At 49.3% G+C, this 20,111-nt stretch overlaps 2 protein-coding genes across 3 annotated transcripts in view; one reads left to right on the top strand and one right to left on the bottom strand.

The window, feature by feature from the left end:
- The window catches only part of NT5DC3 (5'-nucleotidase domain containing 3), a 45,562-nt gene extending 32,413 nt beyond the window's left edge, over positions 1-13,149 (top strand). Inside the window, exons 12-15 of one of the 2 annotated variants that reach the window (XR_011470857.1) lie at positions 2,907-3,047; positions 5,789-5,853; positions 7,892-8,011; positions 8,466-8,547. Coding sequence is in view for 1 of the 2 variants with exons in the window: in XM_070410925.1 (XP_070267026.1) it covers positions 2,907-3,047; positions 5,789-5,853; positions 8,466-8,718 (459 nt within the window). In the remaining variant the exon portion in view is untranslated. Of the gene's footprint in view, positions 1-2,906; positions 3,048-5,788; positions 5,854-7,891; positions 8,012-8,465 lie in introns of both variants that reach the window. The other variant, XM_070410925.1, reaches the window with a different exon arrangement.
- A 1,367-nt stretch (positions 13,150-14,516) lies between these two features.
- The window catches only part of STAB2 (stabilin 2), a 136,051-nt gene continuing 130,456 nt past the window's right edge, over positions 14,517-20,111 (bottom strand). Inside the window, exons 68-69 of the mRNA XM_070410924.1 lie at positions 19,002-19,118; positions 14,517-15,031 (exon numbers count right to left, since the gene is read on the bottom strand). Coding sequence (XP_070267025.1) covers positions 14,981-15,031; positions 19,002-19,118 — 168 coding nt within the window. The 3' untranslated portion in view covers positions 14,517-14,980. The remainder of the gene's footprint in view (positions 15,032-19,001; positions 19,119-20,111) is intronic.

Here is a 20,111-nt window from a genome sequence, read left to right as displayed (position 1 = left end):
AATGCCAGTGCCCTTTTCTTTTCAATTTATCAATGTGTCAGAACCACACAACTGCAGCGTAAAGGCTTGAGGCATCAGTCAGGGCTCCGTTGCCAGCCTGTCGCTTTGGATGCGTTAAAAACTCACCTTTCCCAGAAACAGCCCTTAAGTGAAAACGAGGCTTTTCATGCCATTGGAATAACTAGAGGAGATTGCAGGCCTTGAATTGTGCTTGAACCTGTCGTTGGAACAATATGTCATTGGAGCTAGACGGGTCGGTCCCAGCGCCTGTGTGTAGTGAAATCTCCCCAGGTGACTCCTGCACACACCTTTGTCGTCCCGTCTGTCTATGGGTAGAGGTCTAGTGGAAGGAACCATGGGCTCAGATTAGAAGACCTTAGTTTTTACCCCAGTTCTACTGTTTACTAGCTGTGTGACCTTGAACACTTCCCTCAAACCCTGATGTCCTCGTTTGTAAAAAGTGTGAAATAAGATAATATATATAACAGTGCTTCATAAACTAGAAATATAAAGTGTCACTATCAGGATGTCGGCACTCCCAGAATGTCTAGCCACGGGACATGGCATCACTGTGGGTGTTTGCCTCTTGCGAGGTGGGGTCTTCAGGCCTGATGAGATGCTGTGTACTGCCCTTAGGTCATGTGGGTATGTGGCCCTGTGAGGTCGGTCGGTCTCTCTCTCTCTCTCTCTCTCTCTCTCTCTCTCTCTCTCACACACACACACACATACACACACACACACACACACACACACAGGTCTGGGTGTGGTCTTGTGGCATGAGCACCACTGGGACCTTGTAAGAAATGCAGATTCTACTATTATGTAAGAGCGAACCAAACTTCTGTTTTGTTTAAGTCACAGTATTTCGGGCCTCTGACCACCTGGACTTATACTCCAAGTAATATAGCTTCAAGCCATACCTATACCCAGAAACCTATACTTCCTTATTATTTACATGTGTGTTTTCTTATTTCAAATTGTATGTTTTCCTTTTCAAAAATTAAACTGTTAGCTAGTGAAAAAAAAAAAAAAGCAGATTCTCAGCCTCGCCCCAGACCTACGGAGTTAGCAACTCTGGGGGTGGTGCCTGGCCATCTGTGTTTTAACCAGCTTTCCACACTAGAATTTGCTATCAGTAGTGCTGACCTCAGAGTGAGTTAGGAAGGACCCCCTCCTCTTTGATTGTGGGAAGAGTCTGAGAGGGATTGATGCTAACTCATCTTTCAGTGTTCGGTAGAATTCACCAGGGAAGCCATCTGGTTCTGGGCTTGGCTTGGTTGGAAGTGTTTGGATTACTAATCCAATCTCCTTACTAGTTAGAGGTCTGTTAGATTTCCCCGTTGCCTAGTGATTCAGTCTTCGCAGGTGTGTGTCTCTAGGAATGTCCGTTCATAGGTCAGTGGTCGGCAAACTGCGGCTCGGCAAACCGCGGCTCGTGAGCCACATGCGGTTCTTTGGCCCCTTGAGTGTGGCTCTTCTACAAAATACTGGCTCTTCCACAAAATACCGACTTCTGCGCATGGGCCACGAAGTTTCAATCGTATTTTGTGGAAGAGCCACACTCAAGGGGCCAAAGAGCCGCATGTGGCTCGCTAGCCGCGGTTTGCCGACCACGGATCTAGGTTATCCAGAAGGTGATGGCATACAGAAGCTCAGAGTACTCTTTTTAAACCTGTTTATTTCTGTAGAATCGGTAGTAATGGCACCACTTAAATTTCTGATTTTACTAAGTTGAGTTCCTCTCTTTTTTCTTAGTTATGCTAAAAGTTTGTCAATTTTGTTGATCTTTTTGAAGAGCCAACTCTTGGTTTTGTTGATTTTTTTTTGTTTTGTCTTCTATTTCTGATCTAATCTTTATTTTTTTCTTCTGCTAACCTTTAGTTTACTTTTTCTAGTTCCCTAAGATATAAAGTTAGGTGATTTGAGGCCTTGTTTAATGTCGGTGTTTATAGCTCTAGATCTCATCCTCAGCATGGCTTTTGCAGCCCCTGTAGGTCTGGGTGTGTTGTGTTTGCATTTTGATTTGCCTCGAGGTATTTTCTAATCTCCCTTGTGATCTCTTCTTTGACCCATTAAGAGTGTTGTTCAGTTTCCACATAGTTGTGAATTTTCCAGTTCTTTCTTCTGCTGTTGAGTTCTAGTGTCATTCCTTCTAAGCAGAAAAGATGCTTTTTTTTTTTTTTTACGATTTCAACCTTTTAAAATTTGTTAAGACCACTTGGCTTTGTGCATTTACTTGCTTATTTGTCATTTGCATTTCCCATGAGGGCAGGGATGTGTCAGTTTTTGTTGATTGTTTTATCCTCAGTTTGTAGAAATGGGCCTGGCAAATAGGACTTGATAAATATTTGCCAAATGAGAAAATGAATGACCTTTTAGTACAGTGATTGCGTATCTTAGATTTTCTGGGACATAACTGACATCAGGTCGCTTGGCCTATTGTCAGCTCCTAGGGTTATAATATTGGAATGAAAAATGTGATCATGTGTGTATGTTGTGTGATCATTCCAAGTCTGAGATTCCGCGGTTCCCCATGACCCGCGAGGCCTGGCGCCCAGTGGGTGTTCCCTGCCATCTGTGGATGAATAGTATCGTGGTCCATCCTCTTTCTGCCCCTGACCTAATTGTTGTTTTACAGGCCGTGGATAATGATTCCAGACCTGAGTGTCTGCAAGGGCTGTGACTTACAGCAGTTATTTCCAGAACAAATTTTCTTGGGGTGAAATGATCAAAGCCCTAGGCTAACGGGTTTAATGGCATTTAATTCATTGAATTCGGCTTGGTTAATAACTAACCATTACAATTAAAAAGTAATTCAATGAGTGCCTGTTGTGTCTGGGACAGGTCATGCAATGTCTTAAAGTCCATTGAGATTAATGTTGACTCTCTGTGATCTTTGTGAGCAGGACTTGACCCTGAAGCATGGCTGGCGGACTGGTGCCATCATCCCAGAGTTACGGTCTGAGCTCAGAATCATGAACACGGAACAGTACATCCAGACCATGACCTGGCTGCAGACGCTGACCGGGTTACTGGAGCGAATGCAGGTTTGAGATTTCTTTCTCTCCTCCTTTTTCTGTAAGCCTGAAGTTAGTGCACTGGCCAGTGTTAGATATTCTCTATTTAATTGTGGTTACAAAGTATGAGGCACAAGTCATCCTGCAGAATAATTACAGGGATTATTTTGCCCCTAAGAGTTTTGCCAATTTCCCTGAAGAGACCTTTCTCAACGCCCCCAAAGCCATTTGGAGAAAAAGGCTTTCGTTTACGTTCCTCTGTCTGGAATTCCAGTGGCCTCACTCCCACCGCCACCCCTTAGGGAGATGTCCTGTGGGGGTGGGATTCGAGAGCCTCTGCCTTCGTTTGGGTCTAGTCCTGCTTCTGCCATTAGCCTGCAGTGGTCTTCTCCGTCTGGGCCTCAGTTTCCCCTTCTGTAAAATGAAGGGTCCTGTGGAATGAACACTCAGGCTAGGCACCACAGCTTTCTGGAAAGTTTCCAAGCAAGAGTCAGGGCCCCTGGGTGCAGTCTCCACTTGCTTTTGAAGATAATACCTACAATTGGCTGGCTCACCAATTGGCAGTGGTGGATTTTTCTTCCCATAAGTCACATACTCAGTTTTGTTGTTTTTTTGTGGTGATTTCCTGGCCCGTGAAGATGTCCCTCTGTGGCAGCTGTGACCCCTTTTCCAAGCTCACGAGGCACCTTGCTTTCTCGCTTGGTTCCGCTGGCCAGGCCTTCAGCCCTCTCAGCGTGAGGGCCGACTCTTTCAGGATAAGGGGCACGGATGCTGCTCTCTTGGCTAACGCACCCACAGCCTCTGCCCACGGCCTGCCAGCCCGCTTTGGAAATGGCCAGGGGACTGTCTTGCCTGGCCCAGCTGGCAGCCTGTGTGAGCTCAGGCAGAGCTGCGAGGGGTGGCAGGCCAGGCCCTAACTCCAGGGTGCCCACACTGCAGAGCACGGGGCCTGCACTGCCCGGTCTTGCTTCCATGTGCTCTGGCTCCCTTGGTTCTCTGACAAGGACTCGTTCTGTTTCCTGCCCGTGCTTGTCTGTGAGATGGTTTTCTAAAAACAAAAGGCATCGATTCTGGGTTAATGTAGCCTCAAGTCTGTGCAAGGGTCATACAGTAATATGCATGTGTATGTATACATATGGGTATATATGCATGAGAGTACATGTGTATGTATACATATATGTATATATATGCATGTGTATATACATATATATCTAAATAAATTATTTGTGACACTCTACAGATTTTTTGATCTAGTCATGTACATTATAGAATTTAAATTCTATAGTAAATAATTTGTTAATTGAAATGTCAAAGCTAATTAAAACTATGCTCACAAAACCATCAACACTCCCCAGAAGTGCTGGGCCAGCCATCCGGTCTCCAGTGACACGGCCAGTGGTCATTCAGTGTAGCTGCTGCCTGTTGGTAGGCAGTGGTGTTGGGCAAGAAACCCAAATTGCAGGCTCAGGGTTTTATCTGAGTGGCAGAGACCCTGAGCGAGTGCCTGTTGGCCAAGCTGGTGAGCTGGGCAGACGTGGTAAACAGAAGGGCCTTGGCTCCCACGTCAGAGGCAGATGGTTTGTTTGGTCTTTTCCTCCGGGCCCTGAGGCTGCCCCGTGACTGTGAAGGGCAGGGAGCCACCTGTCCCCTGCGGTCACACGCGCCTCTGACTCTGGCCGAGCCTCCTGTTCGGCCACGGGAGCCTCGCAGAGGGACTTGTGAGATTCCATTGTTAGGTTGTGGGCAGTTGCCATGTTCTTGGTGCCTTTGCTCCTATTTCAGCCCAGCCAGAGAAGTCTCTGCTTTTCCATCTGGTTGAGGTGCTATACCTTTTTGCCTTTTACAAAAACATTTTTTTCCCCTTAAACATTTTAAAAGATAATACAATATTAAGGAAGACAGCGTAAAACAAATTATAATTCTACTACCCTTGCATAAATTAAAGAAAAGATTTTATGTTAATTTCTTAATATATGCACATATTTTCAGGTGCTTCCAATTAGTGGTTGAACCTGTTATTTCCACTTACCTGCCATTTTTATGTTGATGTATATGCATAATATATACATCATGTGATAGATAGTATGTAGTAAGTATATGTTCCTATAGGTAATACCTATGTGTAATGGCCCTGGCTGGTTTTGGCTCAGTGTTTAGACCGTCAGGCCGCAGACCGAACGGTCATGGGTTCAATTCCCAGTCAAGAGCATGTACCTCGGTTGCAGGCTGATCCCTGGCCCTGGTTGGGGTGTGTGCGGCAGGCAACCAGTTGATGTGTCTCACATTGATGTTTCTCTCTCTCCCCCCCTTCTCCCTTCCCTCCACTTTCTCTAAAAAAAAAAAAAGTCAATGGAAAAAATATCCTTGGGGGAGGATTAAAAAACAACAACTGTGTAATGGGTACATTACACATATGTACAGCATACACATATATACAGTATATACATAGACTTTATGTGGTTACATAGGCACATGTTTATACATAGTCTTTAACAATACTACCTACTTTAATAGAGGCCATGTTTAATATCTTCATAATATCCAGTTTCATTTGTTAAACCATGTTTCTGTTGTTGGACGTTCAAAACTATTTTGGTATAGAAGGGAGGGTTGCAACTGGGAAGTCTGAGAATGTATTATTTCATGCAAGTGCCCATCTCTCAGATTTGAATAAAATTTGTTCATGAGGAAAGCAGCCCATTAAAAATTCTTATTACCTACTGAGTTTATTTGCATCCAGACATTCTCAGTAATTGGCTTGTGTCCTGCAGGTGCACAGAGATGCGGAGTCCCAGCTGGTTTTGCAGGAGTGGAAAAGGGAGAGGAAGGAGATGAGGTAAGAGCACCCCGTCCTGAACATAGGGCGTCCGCCACCCTGACACGAACACCCCTGGCCCAGGCATACTTCCAGACGCCCTTTTTAGCTCCCAGGCATGACTGACCGCCTGTGGCCAGAGCCACCCACCCCTCTGCTGTCAGTGAGGGATGTGTGACGGTTCCGTGAGGCAGCAGTGACCTCCGCACACCTCCTGCCCTTGCATTTGTTTGTTCCTTTTTTTAAAACCAAACAAACGTGCTCTTACGTCTCTCACCTAAACAGACATGCGTATCTTGATTCCACATTCCCTGCCAGGCCCCATCTGATGTGAAGGCCAGGGGAGGAAAAGCCTGCCTTCCCACCCCCGCCTGCTTGGCTTTCCCATTTGGGCAGCCGGGGGCCCACGTGTTGGTGATGCTGGCCGCACAGCGTGGCTCCGGGGACAGTGTTGGAGGCGGGCCCTGCACCACAGTGAATTCCTGGGGCCCGTCCAGCCCTGGTGCTCATCCGTAACCACGGCTATTTCAGGAACATGCCCGCACTCAGTGTGGTGGTGTTGACTGGTGAATGCCCGCCTGCTCCCCAAAAAGTTGGGCGGGTGTGCGTCTTAAGGGGATGGTTCTTCAAGTGGCCCCTGGACAGCTCTGCTTCCCTGAGAGGATGTGCTGTGTGGACACTGGTTACAGGATCACTTCTGCTCTTGTGCGTGGCCGCCCCTGCCCTGGGCGCAGCTGTCTCTAAGGCTGGAAGGCGCAGCCCCTGCCTGGGCACGGAGAGGGACGGAGCCCCTCCCTCGGGGCTACAGAAGCCTGGCTGTACTGACTCATCCCTCTCGGGTCTTGGCGTGTTCGAATTTAATTATCACTCTAACATTGGTGGGAAAATGTTGGGCGAGAGGGTGATGGGCAAGTTCTGTGATTTGATTCTGGGCCCCTCATCCCCTGCACTCCAGGAACCTGATTATTAGATAAAGGAACCATTTCATCCACCAGAGATTTTTGCTTTGATTTCGAGTTTCTAACAACTTTACATCTCAGTAAGATTTAAAAAAGTAGATAGATATTTTTGTTGATTTCAGAGAGGAAGGGAAAAGGAGAGAGAGAAAGAAACATCAATGATGAGAGAGAATCATCGATCAGCTGCCTCCTGCACGCCCCCCTCCTGGAGCCTGCAACCAGGCATATGCCCTTGACGGGAATCGAGCCTGGGACCCTTCAGTCTCTAGGCCGACGCTTTTTCCACTGAGCCAAACTGGCTAGGGCTCATTGAGATTTTTTAAGTAAAAGTTTAAATATTTATGTCACTCCACCCACAGACCTAGTTGAGTTCTTTTAATTTTCTGCTTTTTGGTTGTCAACCTCTGTCACCAGTTGAGGACAGACTGCTGTGACCAGCCAGTGGCCTTTATCACACTGTTGTGTAAATGATTATTATTTTTTTTTTTTGCTGTTTCTGCAACTGATTAACAGTCGAATGGTATTTAGCCATTTTGCTGGAATATTCTGTGCCCAGGGGTCCCAGCCACCAGATAGTGTGCTTATTCTGTGGACGTATAATGGGTGTTGATTTACACACACATGCACACGTGTCCACCTGCAGGGGCTTAGAGCCTGGGGTGGGGCGAATAACCTTGCAAAATGCTTATCACCTAGCCAGTGGTCGGCAAACTCATTAGTCAACAGAGCCAAATATCAACAGTACAACGATTGAAATTTCTTTTGAGAGCCAAATTTTTTAAACTTAAACTATATAGGTAGGTACATTGTTATTAACTTAATTAGGGTACTCCTAAGGCTTAGGAAGAGCCACACTCAAGGGGCCAAAGAGCCGCATGTGGCTCGCGAGCCGCAGTTTGCCGACCACGGACCTAGGCTTCCAGGAGGCAGTGAGGTGTTTGAAGCCGAGCAAGGGATGGTGGAGACTGACTTGCATCACTACACAAACATTCTTCATTTCCCAAGAATCAAAAGTACTTCAGAGTTTACAGTATGCTTTTCTTTTTCAATCCTCACCCAAGGACATTTTTCCATGTTGTTTTTTTTTTTTTTTTTTTTAGGGAGAGTGGAAGAGAGAGGGAAAGACAGAGAGAAACATCGATGTGAGAGAAACACATCGATTGGTTGCCTCCTGCACGAGCCCTGACCAGGGTCTGGGCTGGGAGAAGCCTGTAACCAAGGTATGTGTCCTTGACTGGAATCGAACCCGGGACCCTTCGGTCCGCAGGCTGACGCTCTATCCACTGAGCCAAACCAGCTAGAGCTATTTTTCTTACCTTACTCAGTTTTTGCTGTAACCTTGTAAAAAGGGGGGGTCTTGATCCCATTCTGTAGATGAGGGAATTTTGGAGACTGGAACATTCACATCTCTCTGTGTAGTTTTAGAAGCAGTTTCTGCTTTTCTCCTTCTGTCTGAGAGTGTGGTGTGTAGGTGTAGGGGGGCAGACACATGAACACTGGAGCCTCAAACAGTGCTCCGGGGAGGTCCCAGGGGGAGGTGTGATCGTCATTTGGGTGGATGGGTGGACAGACGGTTTTCCTCCCAGATGAGTCCTATGAAACTGTTTTGGTTTCAATAACTTGAAACTTCTCTGAATCATTGTCCGCCGCACCCCTCTTTTCTTGCTCCTTTAGAGAAATGAACAAAAGTTTCTTCAACGCCCACTTTGGAAGCTTGTTCCGCACAGACCAGAACCCCACCTACTTCCTGAGGCGCCTGTCGCGGTTTGCCGACATCTACATGGCGTCGCTGAGCTGCCTGCTGAACTACGACGTCAGCCACACGTTCTACCCCAGGAGGACTCCGCTGCAGCACGAGCTTCCCGCCTGGTCTGACGGGCCCCCCACCTGCAGGCTGCCCCTCCTGCAGGCGGCCCAGGCCAAGTAACCGCGCCCGCCTGTGGACAAGGCCAGAAGCAGCCCCGGCCCAGACCCGGGGGACACCACGGGGCTGGCCTTGTGTGGATAGGAGTGTTGCTTTTGGAAAAGACACAGAATCGCCTCTTGATATTTATTTCGGACCTTCTGGAGGATGCTCCGCTGGTGGTTGAGACGGAAGCCAGTGCGTACTGGTCCCGCCTTCCTGCTCTCCTCGGTCTGAGTGGCAGGCTTCACGGGGAACTGATCAGTCCTCTCCTTGACCGAGGTGCTGCTACTGGTGTCGGCTTTCCTGGGCCCGGGGAGACTTCCTGATGCCACCTCCGTATTCCAGCAGCGGAAACTCCCGCCTCCTCCCTGGAAAACGGAGCGTTCACAGTGTGCATCGGGAACGAAGGGCGCGTGGTGTGCAGCGACACTGCTCCCAGAAAGTGGACGGTGCAGTGAGCTCTGTAGCAGCATAACACGCAGTAAGCGGCGGAGATGACCCCCAAACAGCGGGATCCCCCAGCCGCTTGGTCCCAGGGCTTTGTTGTTCCAGTGCATCAGTGGGAAGAAAAGAGAAAGAGCAAGGGAAGGTGCACGTCCTTCGCCCTGGATGGTCCTCAGTCTCGCTTCCTGTGCCCCACCCCATCCTGGGGAAGGACGGGCGCCACAGGTGATGTGGGGGCTCGCTCCTTTCCCCGGAGAAGGAGAGAGGGCGCCTGGTCACATGTCCAGCTGGCAGAACAGACTGGGATAAGGCTGTGAGCAACAACTGCTCAGAGCCAACGCTTGGGGGTGGGTCCCCTGAAAATGCCACCCGACTGTTGGTTTGATGTGCTCATCGGAGGACAGAAAAACAAAACAAAAAAAAAACAAAGTCCTTGCAGTGAAATGCCGTTCCCCTCCCTGGGTTGTGTGGCTAAAATGTAGGCATTATCAGAAGCCATCCCTTCCTGGAGGCAACAGACAGGCTGCCTCCCCGCTGGATTATCAGGGAAGTGGGAGCGGTGGCCTCACCGCCGGGCTGGCTCCACCCTCTGCTCCCCTTAGCTTTCTTCCTTTCCTGCCGCACACATGCGTGCGTGTGTGCCCGCGCGCGCGTGTTTGTGTGTGTGTGTGTGTGTATGTGTGTATGTATGTGTGTGTGTGTGCTATTGTGGGACTTGGGGTGGGGTTCTTTAGGCGCCTGTATTTAAGGTGGGAGAGCATAAAGGGCATTGAAACTAAGAGAAAGGGGGTTGGAAATTACTTAGGTAACTGAGTATTTCTCACGTCTTTCTAAGGACAACGCACGTGACATACGTTTTACACCTGATGCCTGGCAGGTGCAGGGAGGGGCTTGCGGAGAGTGTTGCTAACTGAGCGTTTTTATGGCAATGAGTAGCTTGGCATGCCCTAGCTGCCTGCCAGAAGCAGGGAGTGAAGGAGCTCTGGAGCGTGCTTGGCAATGCTGCTTGTGACGGTGCGATTTTCCTGGGCATTTCCGTGTATTTATGATAGTGACGGTGACCCTGTAGACCCAGGAGGCCCGTCAGTTAAGGCCCCTTTTTTCCGGTTAAATTTTATCATAAACACAGTGGTCCGTTTCTTTTTGGGGGTGGGGTAGGCCTTTTGTTTACTGTTTGTTAGCTCCCAGGTGCTTTTAGCATCGGAGTTGACTGGCATTTGGGGGTGCAGGTGGAGGCCCGGAGCTGCTCGTGTGGGGGCCTCGAAGGGCACGCTGGTGCTTTTGGCTTCACTTCGGGGAAGCCGGGTGAGGAAGTAGTTACTACTGTTTTTAAAAATCTCTTAGTGTTTATCCAACCAGGTGTGCATTGGATGTCTCCTAGTGCCAGCACAGGGTGTTCGTTTACTCAAGAATGAAGTAGACTTGTTTTAATACTGCTTTCGTGGATGTCTAGATTGGGTGAGCCAAGCCTCAGGGGAGACACACATTTTCTGGGGATGAATTATGAGTTTCACAATTTATTACCAATTAAGGTTTCGGTCTGTGGGGCATCAAACATGGCCGTGCTGAGGTCTGCCACGTGGCGGAGGCCTGGCATCTGTCTCAGCAGGGCCCCCGGGCGTGTGCCTGGCAGACCCGTGCGTTCCCGGGCCAGCAGCAGGGGTAGGGCAGCCGTCGCCTCGTGAAGGACCGGGGCAGCCTCCTGGTCTGCGCTCAGCCGTCGTCATGACGCAGCTGGGCCTGGGCACACCGCACGGGGCATTCTGTCCTTTCCATGTTGTTCTCTGGGGCTCACGCTGGTGAAAGCCTGTTGGTCCGAGGGAAGTGAGTCTGTTTTCCACCCTTCAATAGTAGCAATTTGGAAAGCGAACAGAATAAAATCAGCTTGCACATTTAAACAATATTCTCACGTGCAGCGTGGGTTAGACTGATTTTCTAAGAATGATGTGCACAAAATTCATAGTCCAGGGCAGCCCATGCCAGCTGAATGCGGGCGCATGGGACCCGCAGCAGGTCGCCCTGGCGGGGACCTGTACTGTTGCTTTTCCAGAGTTGCTTCTATAAGGAAACCAAGCTTTTAAAGTATTTTAGGAGTTTGGCTCAGAGCTCCCACTTTCCTCCTAACATAGTGTGCCTCTCTCTCTCTCTCTCTCTCTCTGTCTTTCTCTCTCTCTCTCTCTCATGCTCTTCAGCTTCATCTCCTGCTGTGGCCATTAGTGCCGCGGACATAAACCACCTGTATAGTCTCTCTCTCTCTCTCTTTCTCTCTCATATGCTCTTCAGCTTAATCTGCTGTGGCCATTAGTGCCGCGAACATAAACCACCTGTTACTGACTCGGGCTGTCTCTGATTAAATTACCAGTTGCTTTGACTGCATCGGCCCTCTTCATTATTGCGGAGAAGAAATGGAAAGTAATCTTTCCTCCTACTAATTTAGCTTTGGATGAACTAAATGGCTTTTCCTCTCTCTTCCTCCCCAAAGGCCCTTGACGAAGTCGAGAGCTGTGCTCAGTATCGCATTGAGCTCCAATGTCCACTGCTCATTTGCTGCTAAAGACCCACTGGGGGCCCTCTTCTAGAATGCTCTGAGACTGTGGCCAGAGGCAGCATCCCTTGATTGCCCCATTCACCCACTGGGGAGCCTGTGTTTTGCCTTCTTGTCAGTTTCCCTGTGTACCGATTTCCTTCTTTTCTCTTTTATTTTCCTTAGCATTTGGGAGCCTAGCTCCAAGGCAAGCTAACCTCTAACACCCTAGTGCAGTGGTCGGCAAACCGTGGCCCCTTGAGTGTGGCTCTTCCACAAAATACCACGTGCGGGCACGCACGTACAGTGCGATTGAAACTTCGTGGCCACACTCAAGGGGCCAAAGAGCCGTATGTGGCTCTCGAGCCGCAGTTTGCCGACCACTGCCCTAGTGCAGTGATTCTCAACCTTGGCTGCACATTAGAATCACCTGGGAATCTTTTTAAAATCCTGATTTCTGGGCCTCATCCTCCGGAAATTCTGTTTCTTTGTTATGGGGTGGGGCCACAACATTAGTAACAAAGAAACAGAATTTCCGGAGGATGAGGCCCAGAAATCAGGATTTTAAAAAGATTCCCAGGTGATTCTAATGTGCAGCCAAGGTTGAGAACCACTGCCCTAGTGGGTTAAGGGAAGGAAAGGGAGTGAAGATTCCTTAATGCGGGGTCAGCTCTGCAGGCCATTTTCTGTTGCCATCACTCCAGGAATGGACACAGCTCTGTCCTATTACAACGTGGTTTATAAAATCAGCCGCAGGCTGCCTTAGCCCTCGGGCCGTAGTTCCCAAGCCCTGCTCTAACTCAGAAAGCGAGCAGACAAACAGCCCGCTAGTGGGACAGGCAGCACGGAAGTGCACCCCGTTCCCCTAGGAGCTGGCTAGGGCATAGTTACTTCTGTGGCCAGTGGTGACATACCGTGTTCCCAGGACTCAGCCTCGTGGTGTGTAACTGAGCTGCCGGTCGGGCACTAGCACTAGTTGAATGTACCTCTTCTTGTAGTGGTTTGTGACTGTGCTCGTCTTGGGGGATGGCATGGCTTCACACGTAACCCTTCGGGACCGAGTCCCCCCACCGCTGGGTGTTCAGCAGCTGTCGGCCCTGCTGAGAAGCCCTGTCTCCGATGGGCGAGGTCACACCCCTCCTTTAAGCAGCTCCCTTCCCTCCCCTCCCTCCCCTCCCCAGGGGTGGACCCCAGACACACCCCGTAAACTCCCTGCACGTGAATCCCCGTCTGCTTCCCGGGGAGCCCGCCCACAGCAGCCCTCTGCACTTTCCCAGCACTGTGGCTTGAACCTGACGTCGGAAACTGTTTTCTAATCATGTAGTAGAATGACTAATTGTGCCTGTACGATAGCAGGCACAGTAAATGCAAACTAGGTTCACCTACTATTTATTCTGAATGTGTATTTGCTATTTATTCTGAATGTTGATTTTATGTTACCAGATACTGAATTTATTGCCAAATAAAAAGAATTGTATCATCCAGTTTATTGCAAGTCATCGGTTTTTGTGTGCTTAAGTCAGTGGCTGGTAGCATCAGCGGGTGCTACCAGCCCCGATAGCCCCTCAGGGCTTCACCTCCCCCTGATCCTGAGGGGCGATCAGGCCTGCAGCTGCCCCTTGCACCCACTACTGGCAACAGCCCCACTCACACCCAGTGCCAGTGTCAGAGCCAACGCTCGCATCCACTGCCGGCGCCAGAGCTGCTGCTTGCACCTGCTGACAGTGCCAGTCCTGCTCGCACCCGCTACTGGCACCAGCCCCAATCGCTCTGCTCCATCAGTGGGTGTGAGTGGGGTCGGCACCGTCATCACATGGGAGCTGTAGCGACGGGGGGAGCGGGGCTGCAGGCAGAGAAGGGACTGGGTTGTGGTGGGAGGAGCTGGGCTGGGGCACAGAAGATGGGCCGAGACCTGCCCCTGTGCCCATCGCAGCCTCACGGTCCACAGTTCCTTTCAAGGTGCATGCATTCGTGCACTGGGCTCCTAGTTCTAATATAACCAAATAAGAATATCCTTGTGAGAGGGGAGGGTGAGAGATTTAGGGTTCCTTTCTCACCATCCACATCCCATCACGCCCAGCCAAGCATGCGTGCTTGTTTTCAGAGCTTGTAGACTGTGTATTGAAGCCAGAAAATTGGTGTGAACTTAGCTGTAGGTGGGCAGCAGGCAAACCCACCTGGAATTTTTTTCTCCCACAGACAGTTCCCTCCCTGAGGCATCTTACACTGTGTGGCCCTTCTTGTCTGCCTTCTTTCACTCAGCATGTGTCTAGGGTCCATCCATGCTGTTGCCTGCTTCAGTGCTTAGGCCCCTTGTAGGGTGGAATGACATGTCATTATATGGAGATTCCACAGTTTGATGGGCATTTGGGTTGCTTCCATTTTGGGGCTATTATGAATAATGTTCTCTGAACATGCACACGTACGTTTTGTGTGGACATGTTTTCATGTCTCTTGGTATAGTATATGCCTGGAGTGAAGTTTCTGGTTCTTATGGTAACTCAGTGTTTAACTTTTTGAGGATCTGCCAAACTTGTCCACCGTGGCTGCACCATTTTGCAGTCCCAGCAGCAATGTATGAGGGTTCCAATCTCTCCACATCCTCGCCAGCACTTGCTATTATCAGCCTGTTGGGTTATAGCGATCCTAGTGATTGGGAAGTGATGTCTCATTGTGGTTATCATGTCTTCTTCATATATACACACAAAACAGAATTAAATAATTCTAGGCAGATGTTGGCTACTGAAAAGGCCCTAGTTAGGTCTAATAAGTGGATTTTACCTTCAAAGCTTGACCCCTTCTGTGGCGAACAGTATTTTTGGTTCTCAGAACACTAGATTGTTCCACTGACTTTATTTCTGTTCCATAAACATTTATTGAGCCCCTTTCATGTTCCAGACACTGTGCTAAGTGCTCAGATACAAGACGAATGAGGTGAGTCCCTGCCTGTGGGAGCTTACAATCTAGTAGGAAAATAAGAGGAGGTCACATTACTGTCGAGTTGGGTAGGATGTAGTAAGTGCCATCTAAGGACTAAAGGTGACACACAGGAAGGACAGCCAAAGGTCAGAGGTGGGGGAAGTCCCCTGAGTTGATGGGTGGAGTCCACATCATTCCTCACCCACAGAAACGAAAGAACCCCCCAGATGAACCAAGGAGATGAGGTACGGCTTGCGTGCTTCAGACTTCCACATGTTCAAGGACCTTACGTTCCCCAGAGGCCACTGGGGCCGAGGATTCACAGTTCGCAGCCTTCGTGAGGAGGCTGGGGGCCCAGGTGGCTGTGGGGCTCGCTGGCTGCAGCGGGTCCGGCCCTCACAGCGCCCCCAGGGGGTCACTGCCCTCCAGCAGCTGGTCCTCAGAGTCCTGGAAAAGAAGAGGTGGTCTGTGAGCGCGTGGAGAGAGCCCAGCACCTGCTGCTTATTGAACCTTCCAGCTCGAGTGTGTCTTTTGGCCGCTGGTCTGAGGTCTAGATGGGGTTCAGGACACACTACCCCAAAATGTGACACGTTGGCATATTACATATCTTAAGCTGAAGGAATAAGAAATCCCACAGAAAAATGGCAGAAGCACGAAGGTCACTCTGACCTTCTCTCCCTTCCCACCTCCCCTGAAACAGGTCAGAGAACCCCCAGGTGAAGTTCCCTTCGTGGAAGGAAGGAAGGAAGACACTCAACAGAGATGAGGAATTTGGGGCCAGGAAACCTGTACAGACAAACCCAGTTAAACTGACCTTATCTCCCCACTTCTTCACCATTCACTACCCAGCCCAGACCTCTGTCTCGACAATTCTCCCCAAGTGTACCATTTCTGTCTACAGCAGTGGTTCTCAACCTTCTGGCCCTTTAAATACAGTTCCTCATGTCGTGACCCAACTGTAAAATTATTTTCGTTGCTACTTCATAACTGTAATGTTGCTACTGTTATGAACTGTAATGTAAATATCTGATATACAGGATGGTCTTAGGCGACCCCTGTGAAAGGGTCGTTCGACCGCCAAAGGGGTCTTGACCCACAGGTTGAGAACTGCTGGTCTACAGGGTATAAGAGCTTCCTGTGCTGGTCACTTCTTCGGTCTTCATTCTCCTGTGAAGCCTCCCATGAACATGTAAACATTCAATGCCATGTATACGCTTTTCTTTCTTGTGAACTCGCCTTTGTGGGTTTATTTGTCAGACCAGCTAGGGATCCGGAGAGGGTTGCTGAAAACTGTTCCCTCCCCTGCAGCCTGAAATACAGTGGGGCCTTGACTTACCAGTGTCCTGACTAACGAGTTTTTTGAGATACCAGCTGTCTCTCGGCCGATTTTTTGCATTGAGTTGATAGAGTAATTTGAGTTAACGAGCTCATTAACGAGCTCGGTCTCGGAACGAATTAAACTCGTAAGTCAAGGCCCCACTGTATGACTCTTCCCCAAGTTCCCTGTGGACACACGTGTTGGGAACATTCCTGCACATGGCCGTCTCATGCCTCCCAACATGAGACAGGATGTGTGGTGGTTAGGGCCCCATTCTGGGGATAGTCGCTGCTGTTTGATGCTTGTGTGCCCTGGACAAATCATTTAAGCTCTGCGGTAGTTTCCTCATCTATAAAGAGTCCTAACAGGTGTGAGGATTAAGTCAGCTGCCACGTGAAAAAAGGTATAAGCACCCCACAGATGGTAGCTATTCATATGATGACCACAAAACTCCTTTTAGATGGAAAATGTATCCTCTGAGCCCTGGCCAGTTTGGTCAGTGGTTAGAGCATCAGCCTGCAGACTGAAGGGCCGAAGGTTCAATTCTGATCAAGGGCACATACCTCGGTCGTAGGCTCGATTCAGAACCTGGTCAGGGCATATGAGGGAGGCAACTAATCGATGTGTCTCTCTTAATCTCTACCCTTTCCTTCCACTTTCTCTAAAAATCAATGCAAATAATATCCTTGGGTGAGGATTAACAACAACAACAAAAAGATATCATCAGAGAGAGTCAATCAGAAGCCATACTCAAGAAGCTTATCACCGCCTCTAGCCCTGATCAGCACTCAAATTGTTAATTAGCATAATGGATATGGTCAAAATGTGTGGGTTGGCTACAGGTATTCAATAGGCTACCCTCTCTCCTCCCCTCCCAATATAAAAGGCATGAGATTCCAGCACGTCACATTTGGGATGGCACCCTCGGCTTAGGATTCCTGGTACTGGAACGTTTTTGCCCCCCTGGCCTGATGAGGTGGTTTAGCTCAGCGGTTCTCAACCTGTGGGCGAGACCCCTTTGGCGGTCCAACGACCCTTTCACAGGGGTCGCCTAAGACCATCCTGCATATCAGATATTTACATTGCGATTCATAACAGTAGCAACATTACAGTTATGAAGTAGCAATGAAAATAATTTTATGGTTGGATCACGACATGAGGAACTGTATTTAAAGGGCCAGAAGGTTGAGAACCACTGGTTTAGCTGAATCCTGTCTCGAGGAGGCTCTCACCTGTCTCAGGTGCATCTCAGGCACTGCTGAGGGAGCTCTCAGCTGAGAAGGCATGGAGCACATTGAACAGGATTGATTACTTTTTTGCTCTGCTTTTTAAATGAGGTTGATTTCAACATAATGTTTGCAGAAATAAAATATTAATAAATGCAATCTAGCTGTTACCCTTGCGGTTTGGACTAAAAACCCTTACATGGGTTTGATTAAAAAACAAAATAAGGCCTGGCCAGTGTGGCTCATTGGTTGAGTGTCCACCTATGGACAGGAGGTCCCGGTTCCATTCCTAGTCAGGGCACAAGCCTGGTTGCTGACACGATCCCCAGTAGGGGGTGTGCAGGAGGCAGCTGATCAATGATTCTCTCTCAGGATATTTTTCAATCTATCGCAACTACAGTACATCTGCTGCCACAGGCACTCAGAACCACATGGCATTTACATTGGGTTCACGGCAGAAGAATAACATCTGTTGCACTGTACAAGCTTCAAATGGTGCAATAAAATATTTTTGTAATGTTTCAGTGCAATTTACAAAAATTCAACAATCGTAACATATATAGCCTTGGGAGAAGGGACAGCATATGTCCATGCAAGAAACAAAGACAGCAGCTGGCTTTGGTTATGATTGCAGGAGGGTTCTAGACCCACACAAGCCAAGATTCAAGTATTTCCTTGGACCGGAGTAAGGCCATCAGCTCAGACTGCCGAGGTACAAAAGGTCATTCATTTAGCAGACGGCTGGCAGTTTTTCTTATCTTTATACTAGAGGCCCAGTGCACGGATTTGTGCACCAGTGGGGCCCCTCGGCCTGGCCTGCATCCTCTCGAAATCCAGGACCCCTCAGGGGATGTCGGAGGCCCGGTGCATGGATTCAGCCCAATCCCTGCAGGCCAGGCTGAGGGACCTGACCAGTGCACAAATCCATGTACTAGGCCTCTAGTATGCATATAAGATCTATGGCTAATCTCTTCCCCTTCTCCCCGCTCCCCACTTCCTTCTGAGATTCATCAGTCTGTTCTGTGTTTCCATGCCTGTGCATTGAGCATCTGCTCCCTGATGGTCAGTGTGTGTCATAGCTACCAGTTGAACAGTCGAATGGTTGAACAGTTGAATGGTTGCTTAGGCTTTTATATATATAGATAAAAGGAGGAATTAAATGTTATCCCAGTTTCTCAATCCAGACTTGGTAAAACAGGGAGGGTGTACCTTCTACCTTCAGTGTGCATGGGGTCCCCTGCCACTGGGTCCCTCGGGCAGAGGTTAGTGGAGGCCCCAGCGAGGTCAAGGATCACCAACTCTAGAAACAAATGGAAACCCAAGAGCAGAGCAAGCTCCCCTAAATACAAAGGACCTCATCAAAGGAAGGAAGCCCCACAAGCCAGAAGCAGCTCTGACAACTGGCAGAACAATCTCGGACAACAACATACACACATACCTTTTAAAGGATTTAAGTAGTGGTCGCCAACCGGTGGTCTGCGGACCACTGGTGGTCTGTGAGGTCTGAAAGCTTGGTGACCGCTGCTTTAAAGGCTTTATGTCTTATTTTGTAGCAGCAACCTCAGAAATGTCTGTGGCAGAATTTAGCCCATTTCTTCCCCTTGTCACCTGATCATGAGGCTGGTGTGGGCCAACTCTGGTTCTCCCTACTTCTAACTGTCGGGGCTTCTGCAATCCACCCAGAGGCACCCCGGGACACTGAGCACCACACGGCTTTCCTCCACCCGCGAGGCCGGCTTTTAGGCCAGCTGCCCCAGATGCGCTGTGGAGGCTGGCTTTTCTCAGTGGGAAGCGTTCCCCTGAGACTTGCTGGAAGACATCATTCCCCCGCATCCTGGTGGGACCTGTTCCTAGAGAAATCATGCCAACTCACCATGAAGGGGTCGTAGGAAGGTTCTGGGGGAGCCGAGGTGGCGCTCTCGTACATGGGGTTCGAGATATTCTCAGGCAGCTGCTTGCCAAGAGCTGTGACATCAAAATCCTCTTCACACTACTCGGAAAGACCAGTCCCGGGGCTGAGGCAGATGTCCCAGGGCCGGAGCATCTCCTCCCAACAGGCAGGTAAAGCAAACCCTGCCCCTACCTCCACCTGCAGACCTTTTCCTTTTTAATGGTGTTTCATAGACATCTGGTGCATACACGGTAACACGCACCGATCTTAAGTGTTCAGCTCACAGACTTCTTAATATGTCCATCCAGGTGGGACCACCCCCAAATCAGCAGATAGGGCATGTCCATCCCCCCAGAAAGTGCTATCAGGCCTCTCGCCCTGCCCCCCACCCCCAGTACGAAATCCCCCCAGCATAACTTCTGTTCTGATCTCCGTCACCCTGGAGTGGTATTGTCTGCTCTTGAACTGAGTTTAAAAGGATTCTCACAGGATGTACACTTGTGCTAAATATGATGTTTTTGAACTTTGCCCCTGGAGCTCATACAGAGGCAGGTGATCTGCTAGAGAAGGGAGTGAACTGCTCGGGGGACGCCATAGGCTTCACCTGGCACGCCTGGAGGAGGCAGTGGGGGAGGGGAGGACAGGCCAGGCGGGGGGTAGGAAGCTCAGAAGGGAGGGTGCTCTGCTGCTGGGTTGCTGCTGAACCCAGTCCCCAGGGTCAGCCCAAGGTCAGCCAAGATCCACTGACAAGTTAAAATAGGGTGAAATGTGGCTCAGTGGTTGAGTGTCGATTCATGAATCAGGAGATCAGTTTGATTCCTGGTCAGGGCACATGCGTGAGTTGTGGGCTCAATCCTTAGTGTGGGATATATGTGTGTGTGTGTGTGTGTGTGTGTGTGTGTGTAAATTATATATATATATATTTATTTATTTAAATACATTTTTATTTATTTCAGAGAGGGAGAGGGAGGAAGAGAGAGATAGAAACATCAATGATAAGAGAGAATCATTGATCGGCTGCCTCCTGCATGCCCCACACTGGGGGTGGAGCCTACAACCTGGGCATGTGCCTGGACCGGGAATCGGCCTGTG

The sequence above is a fragment of the Myotis yumanensis genome, unplaced genomic scaffold (assembly GCF_028538775.1).
Source record: "Myotis yumanensis isolate MYYU_CA2020_CCGP unplaced genomic scaffold, mMyoYum1.0.hap1 SCAF_3, whole genome shotgun sequence".
NCBI lineage: Eukaryota > Metazoa > Chordata > Mammalia > Chiroptera > Vespertilionidae > Myotis > Myotis yumanensis.
Note: the sequence above shows the minus strand (reverse complement) of the source record. Positions and strands in the feature narration are given on the sequence as shown.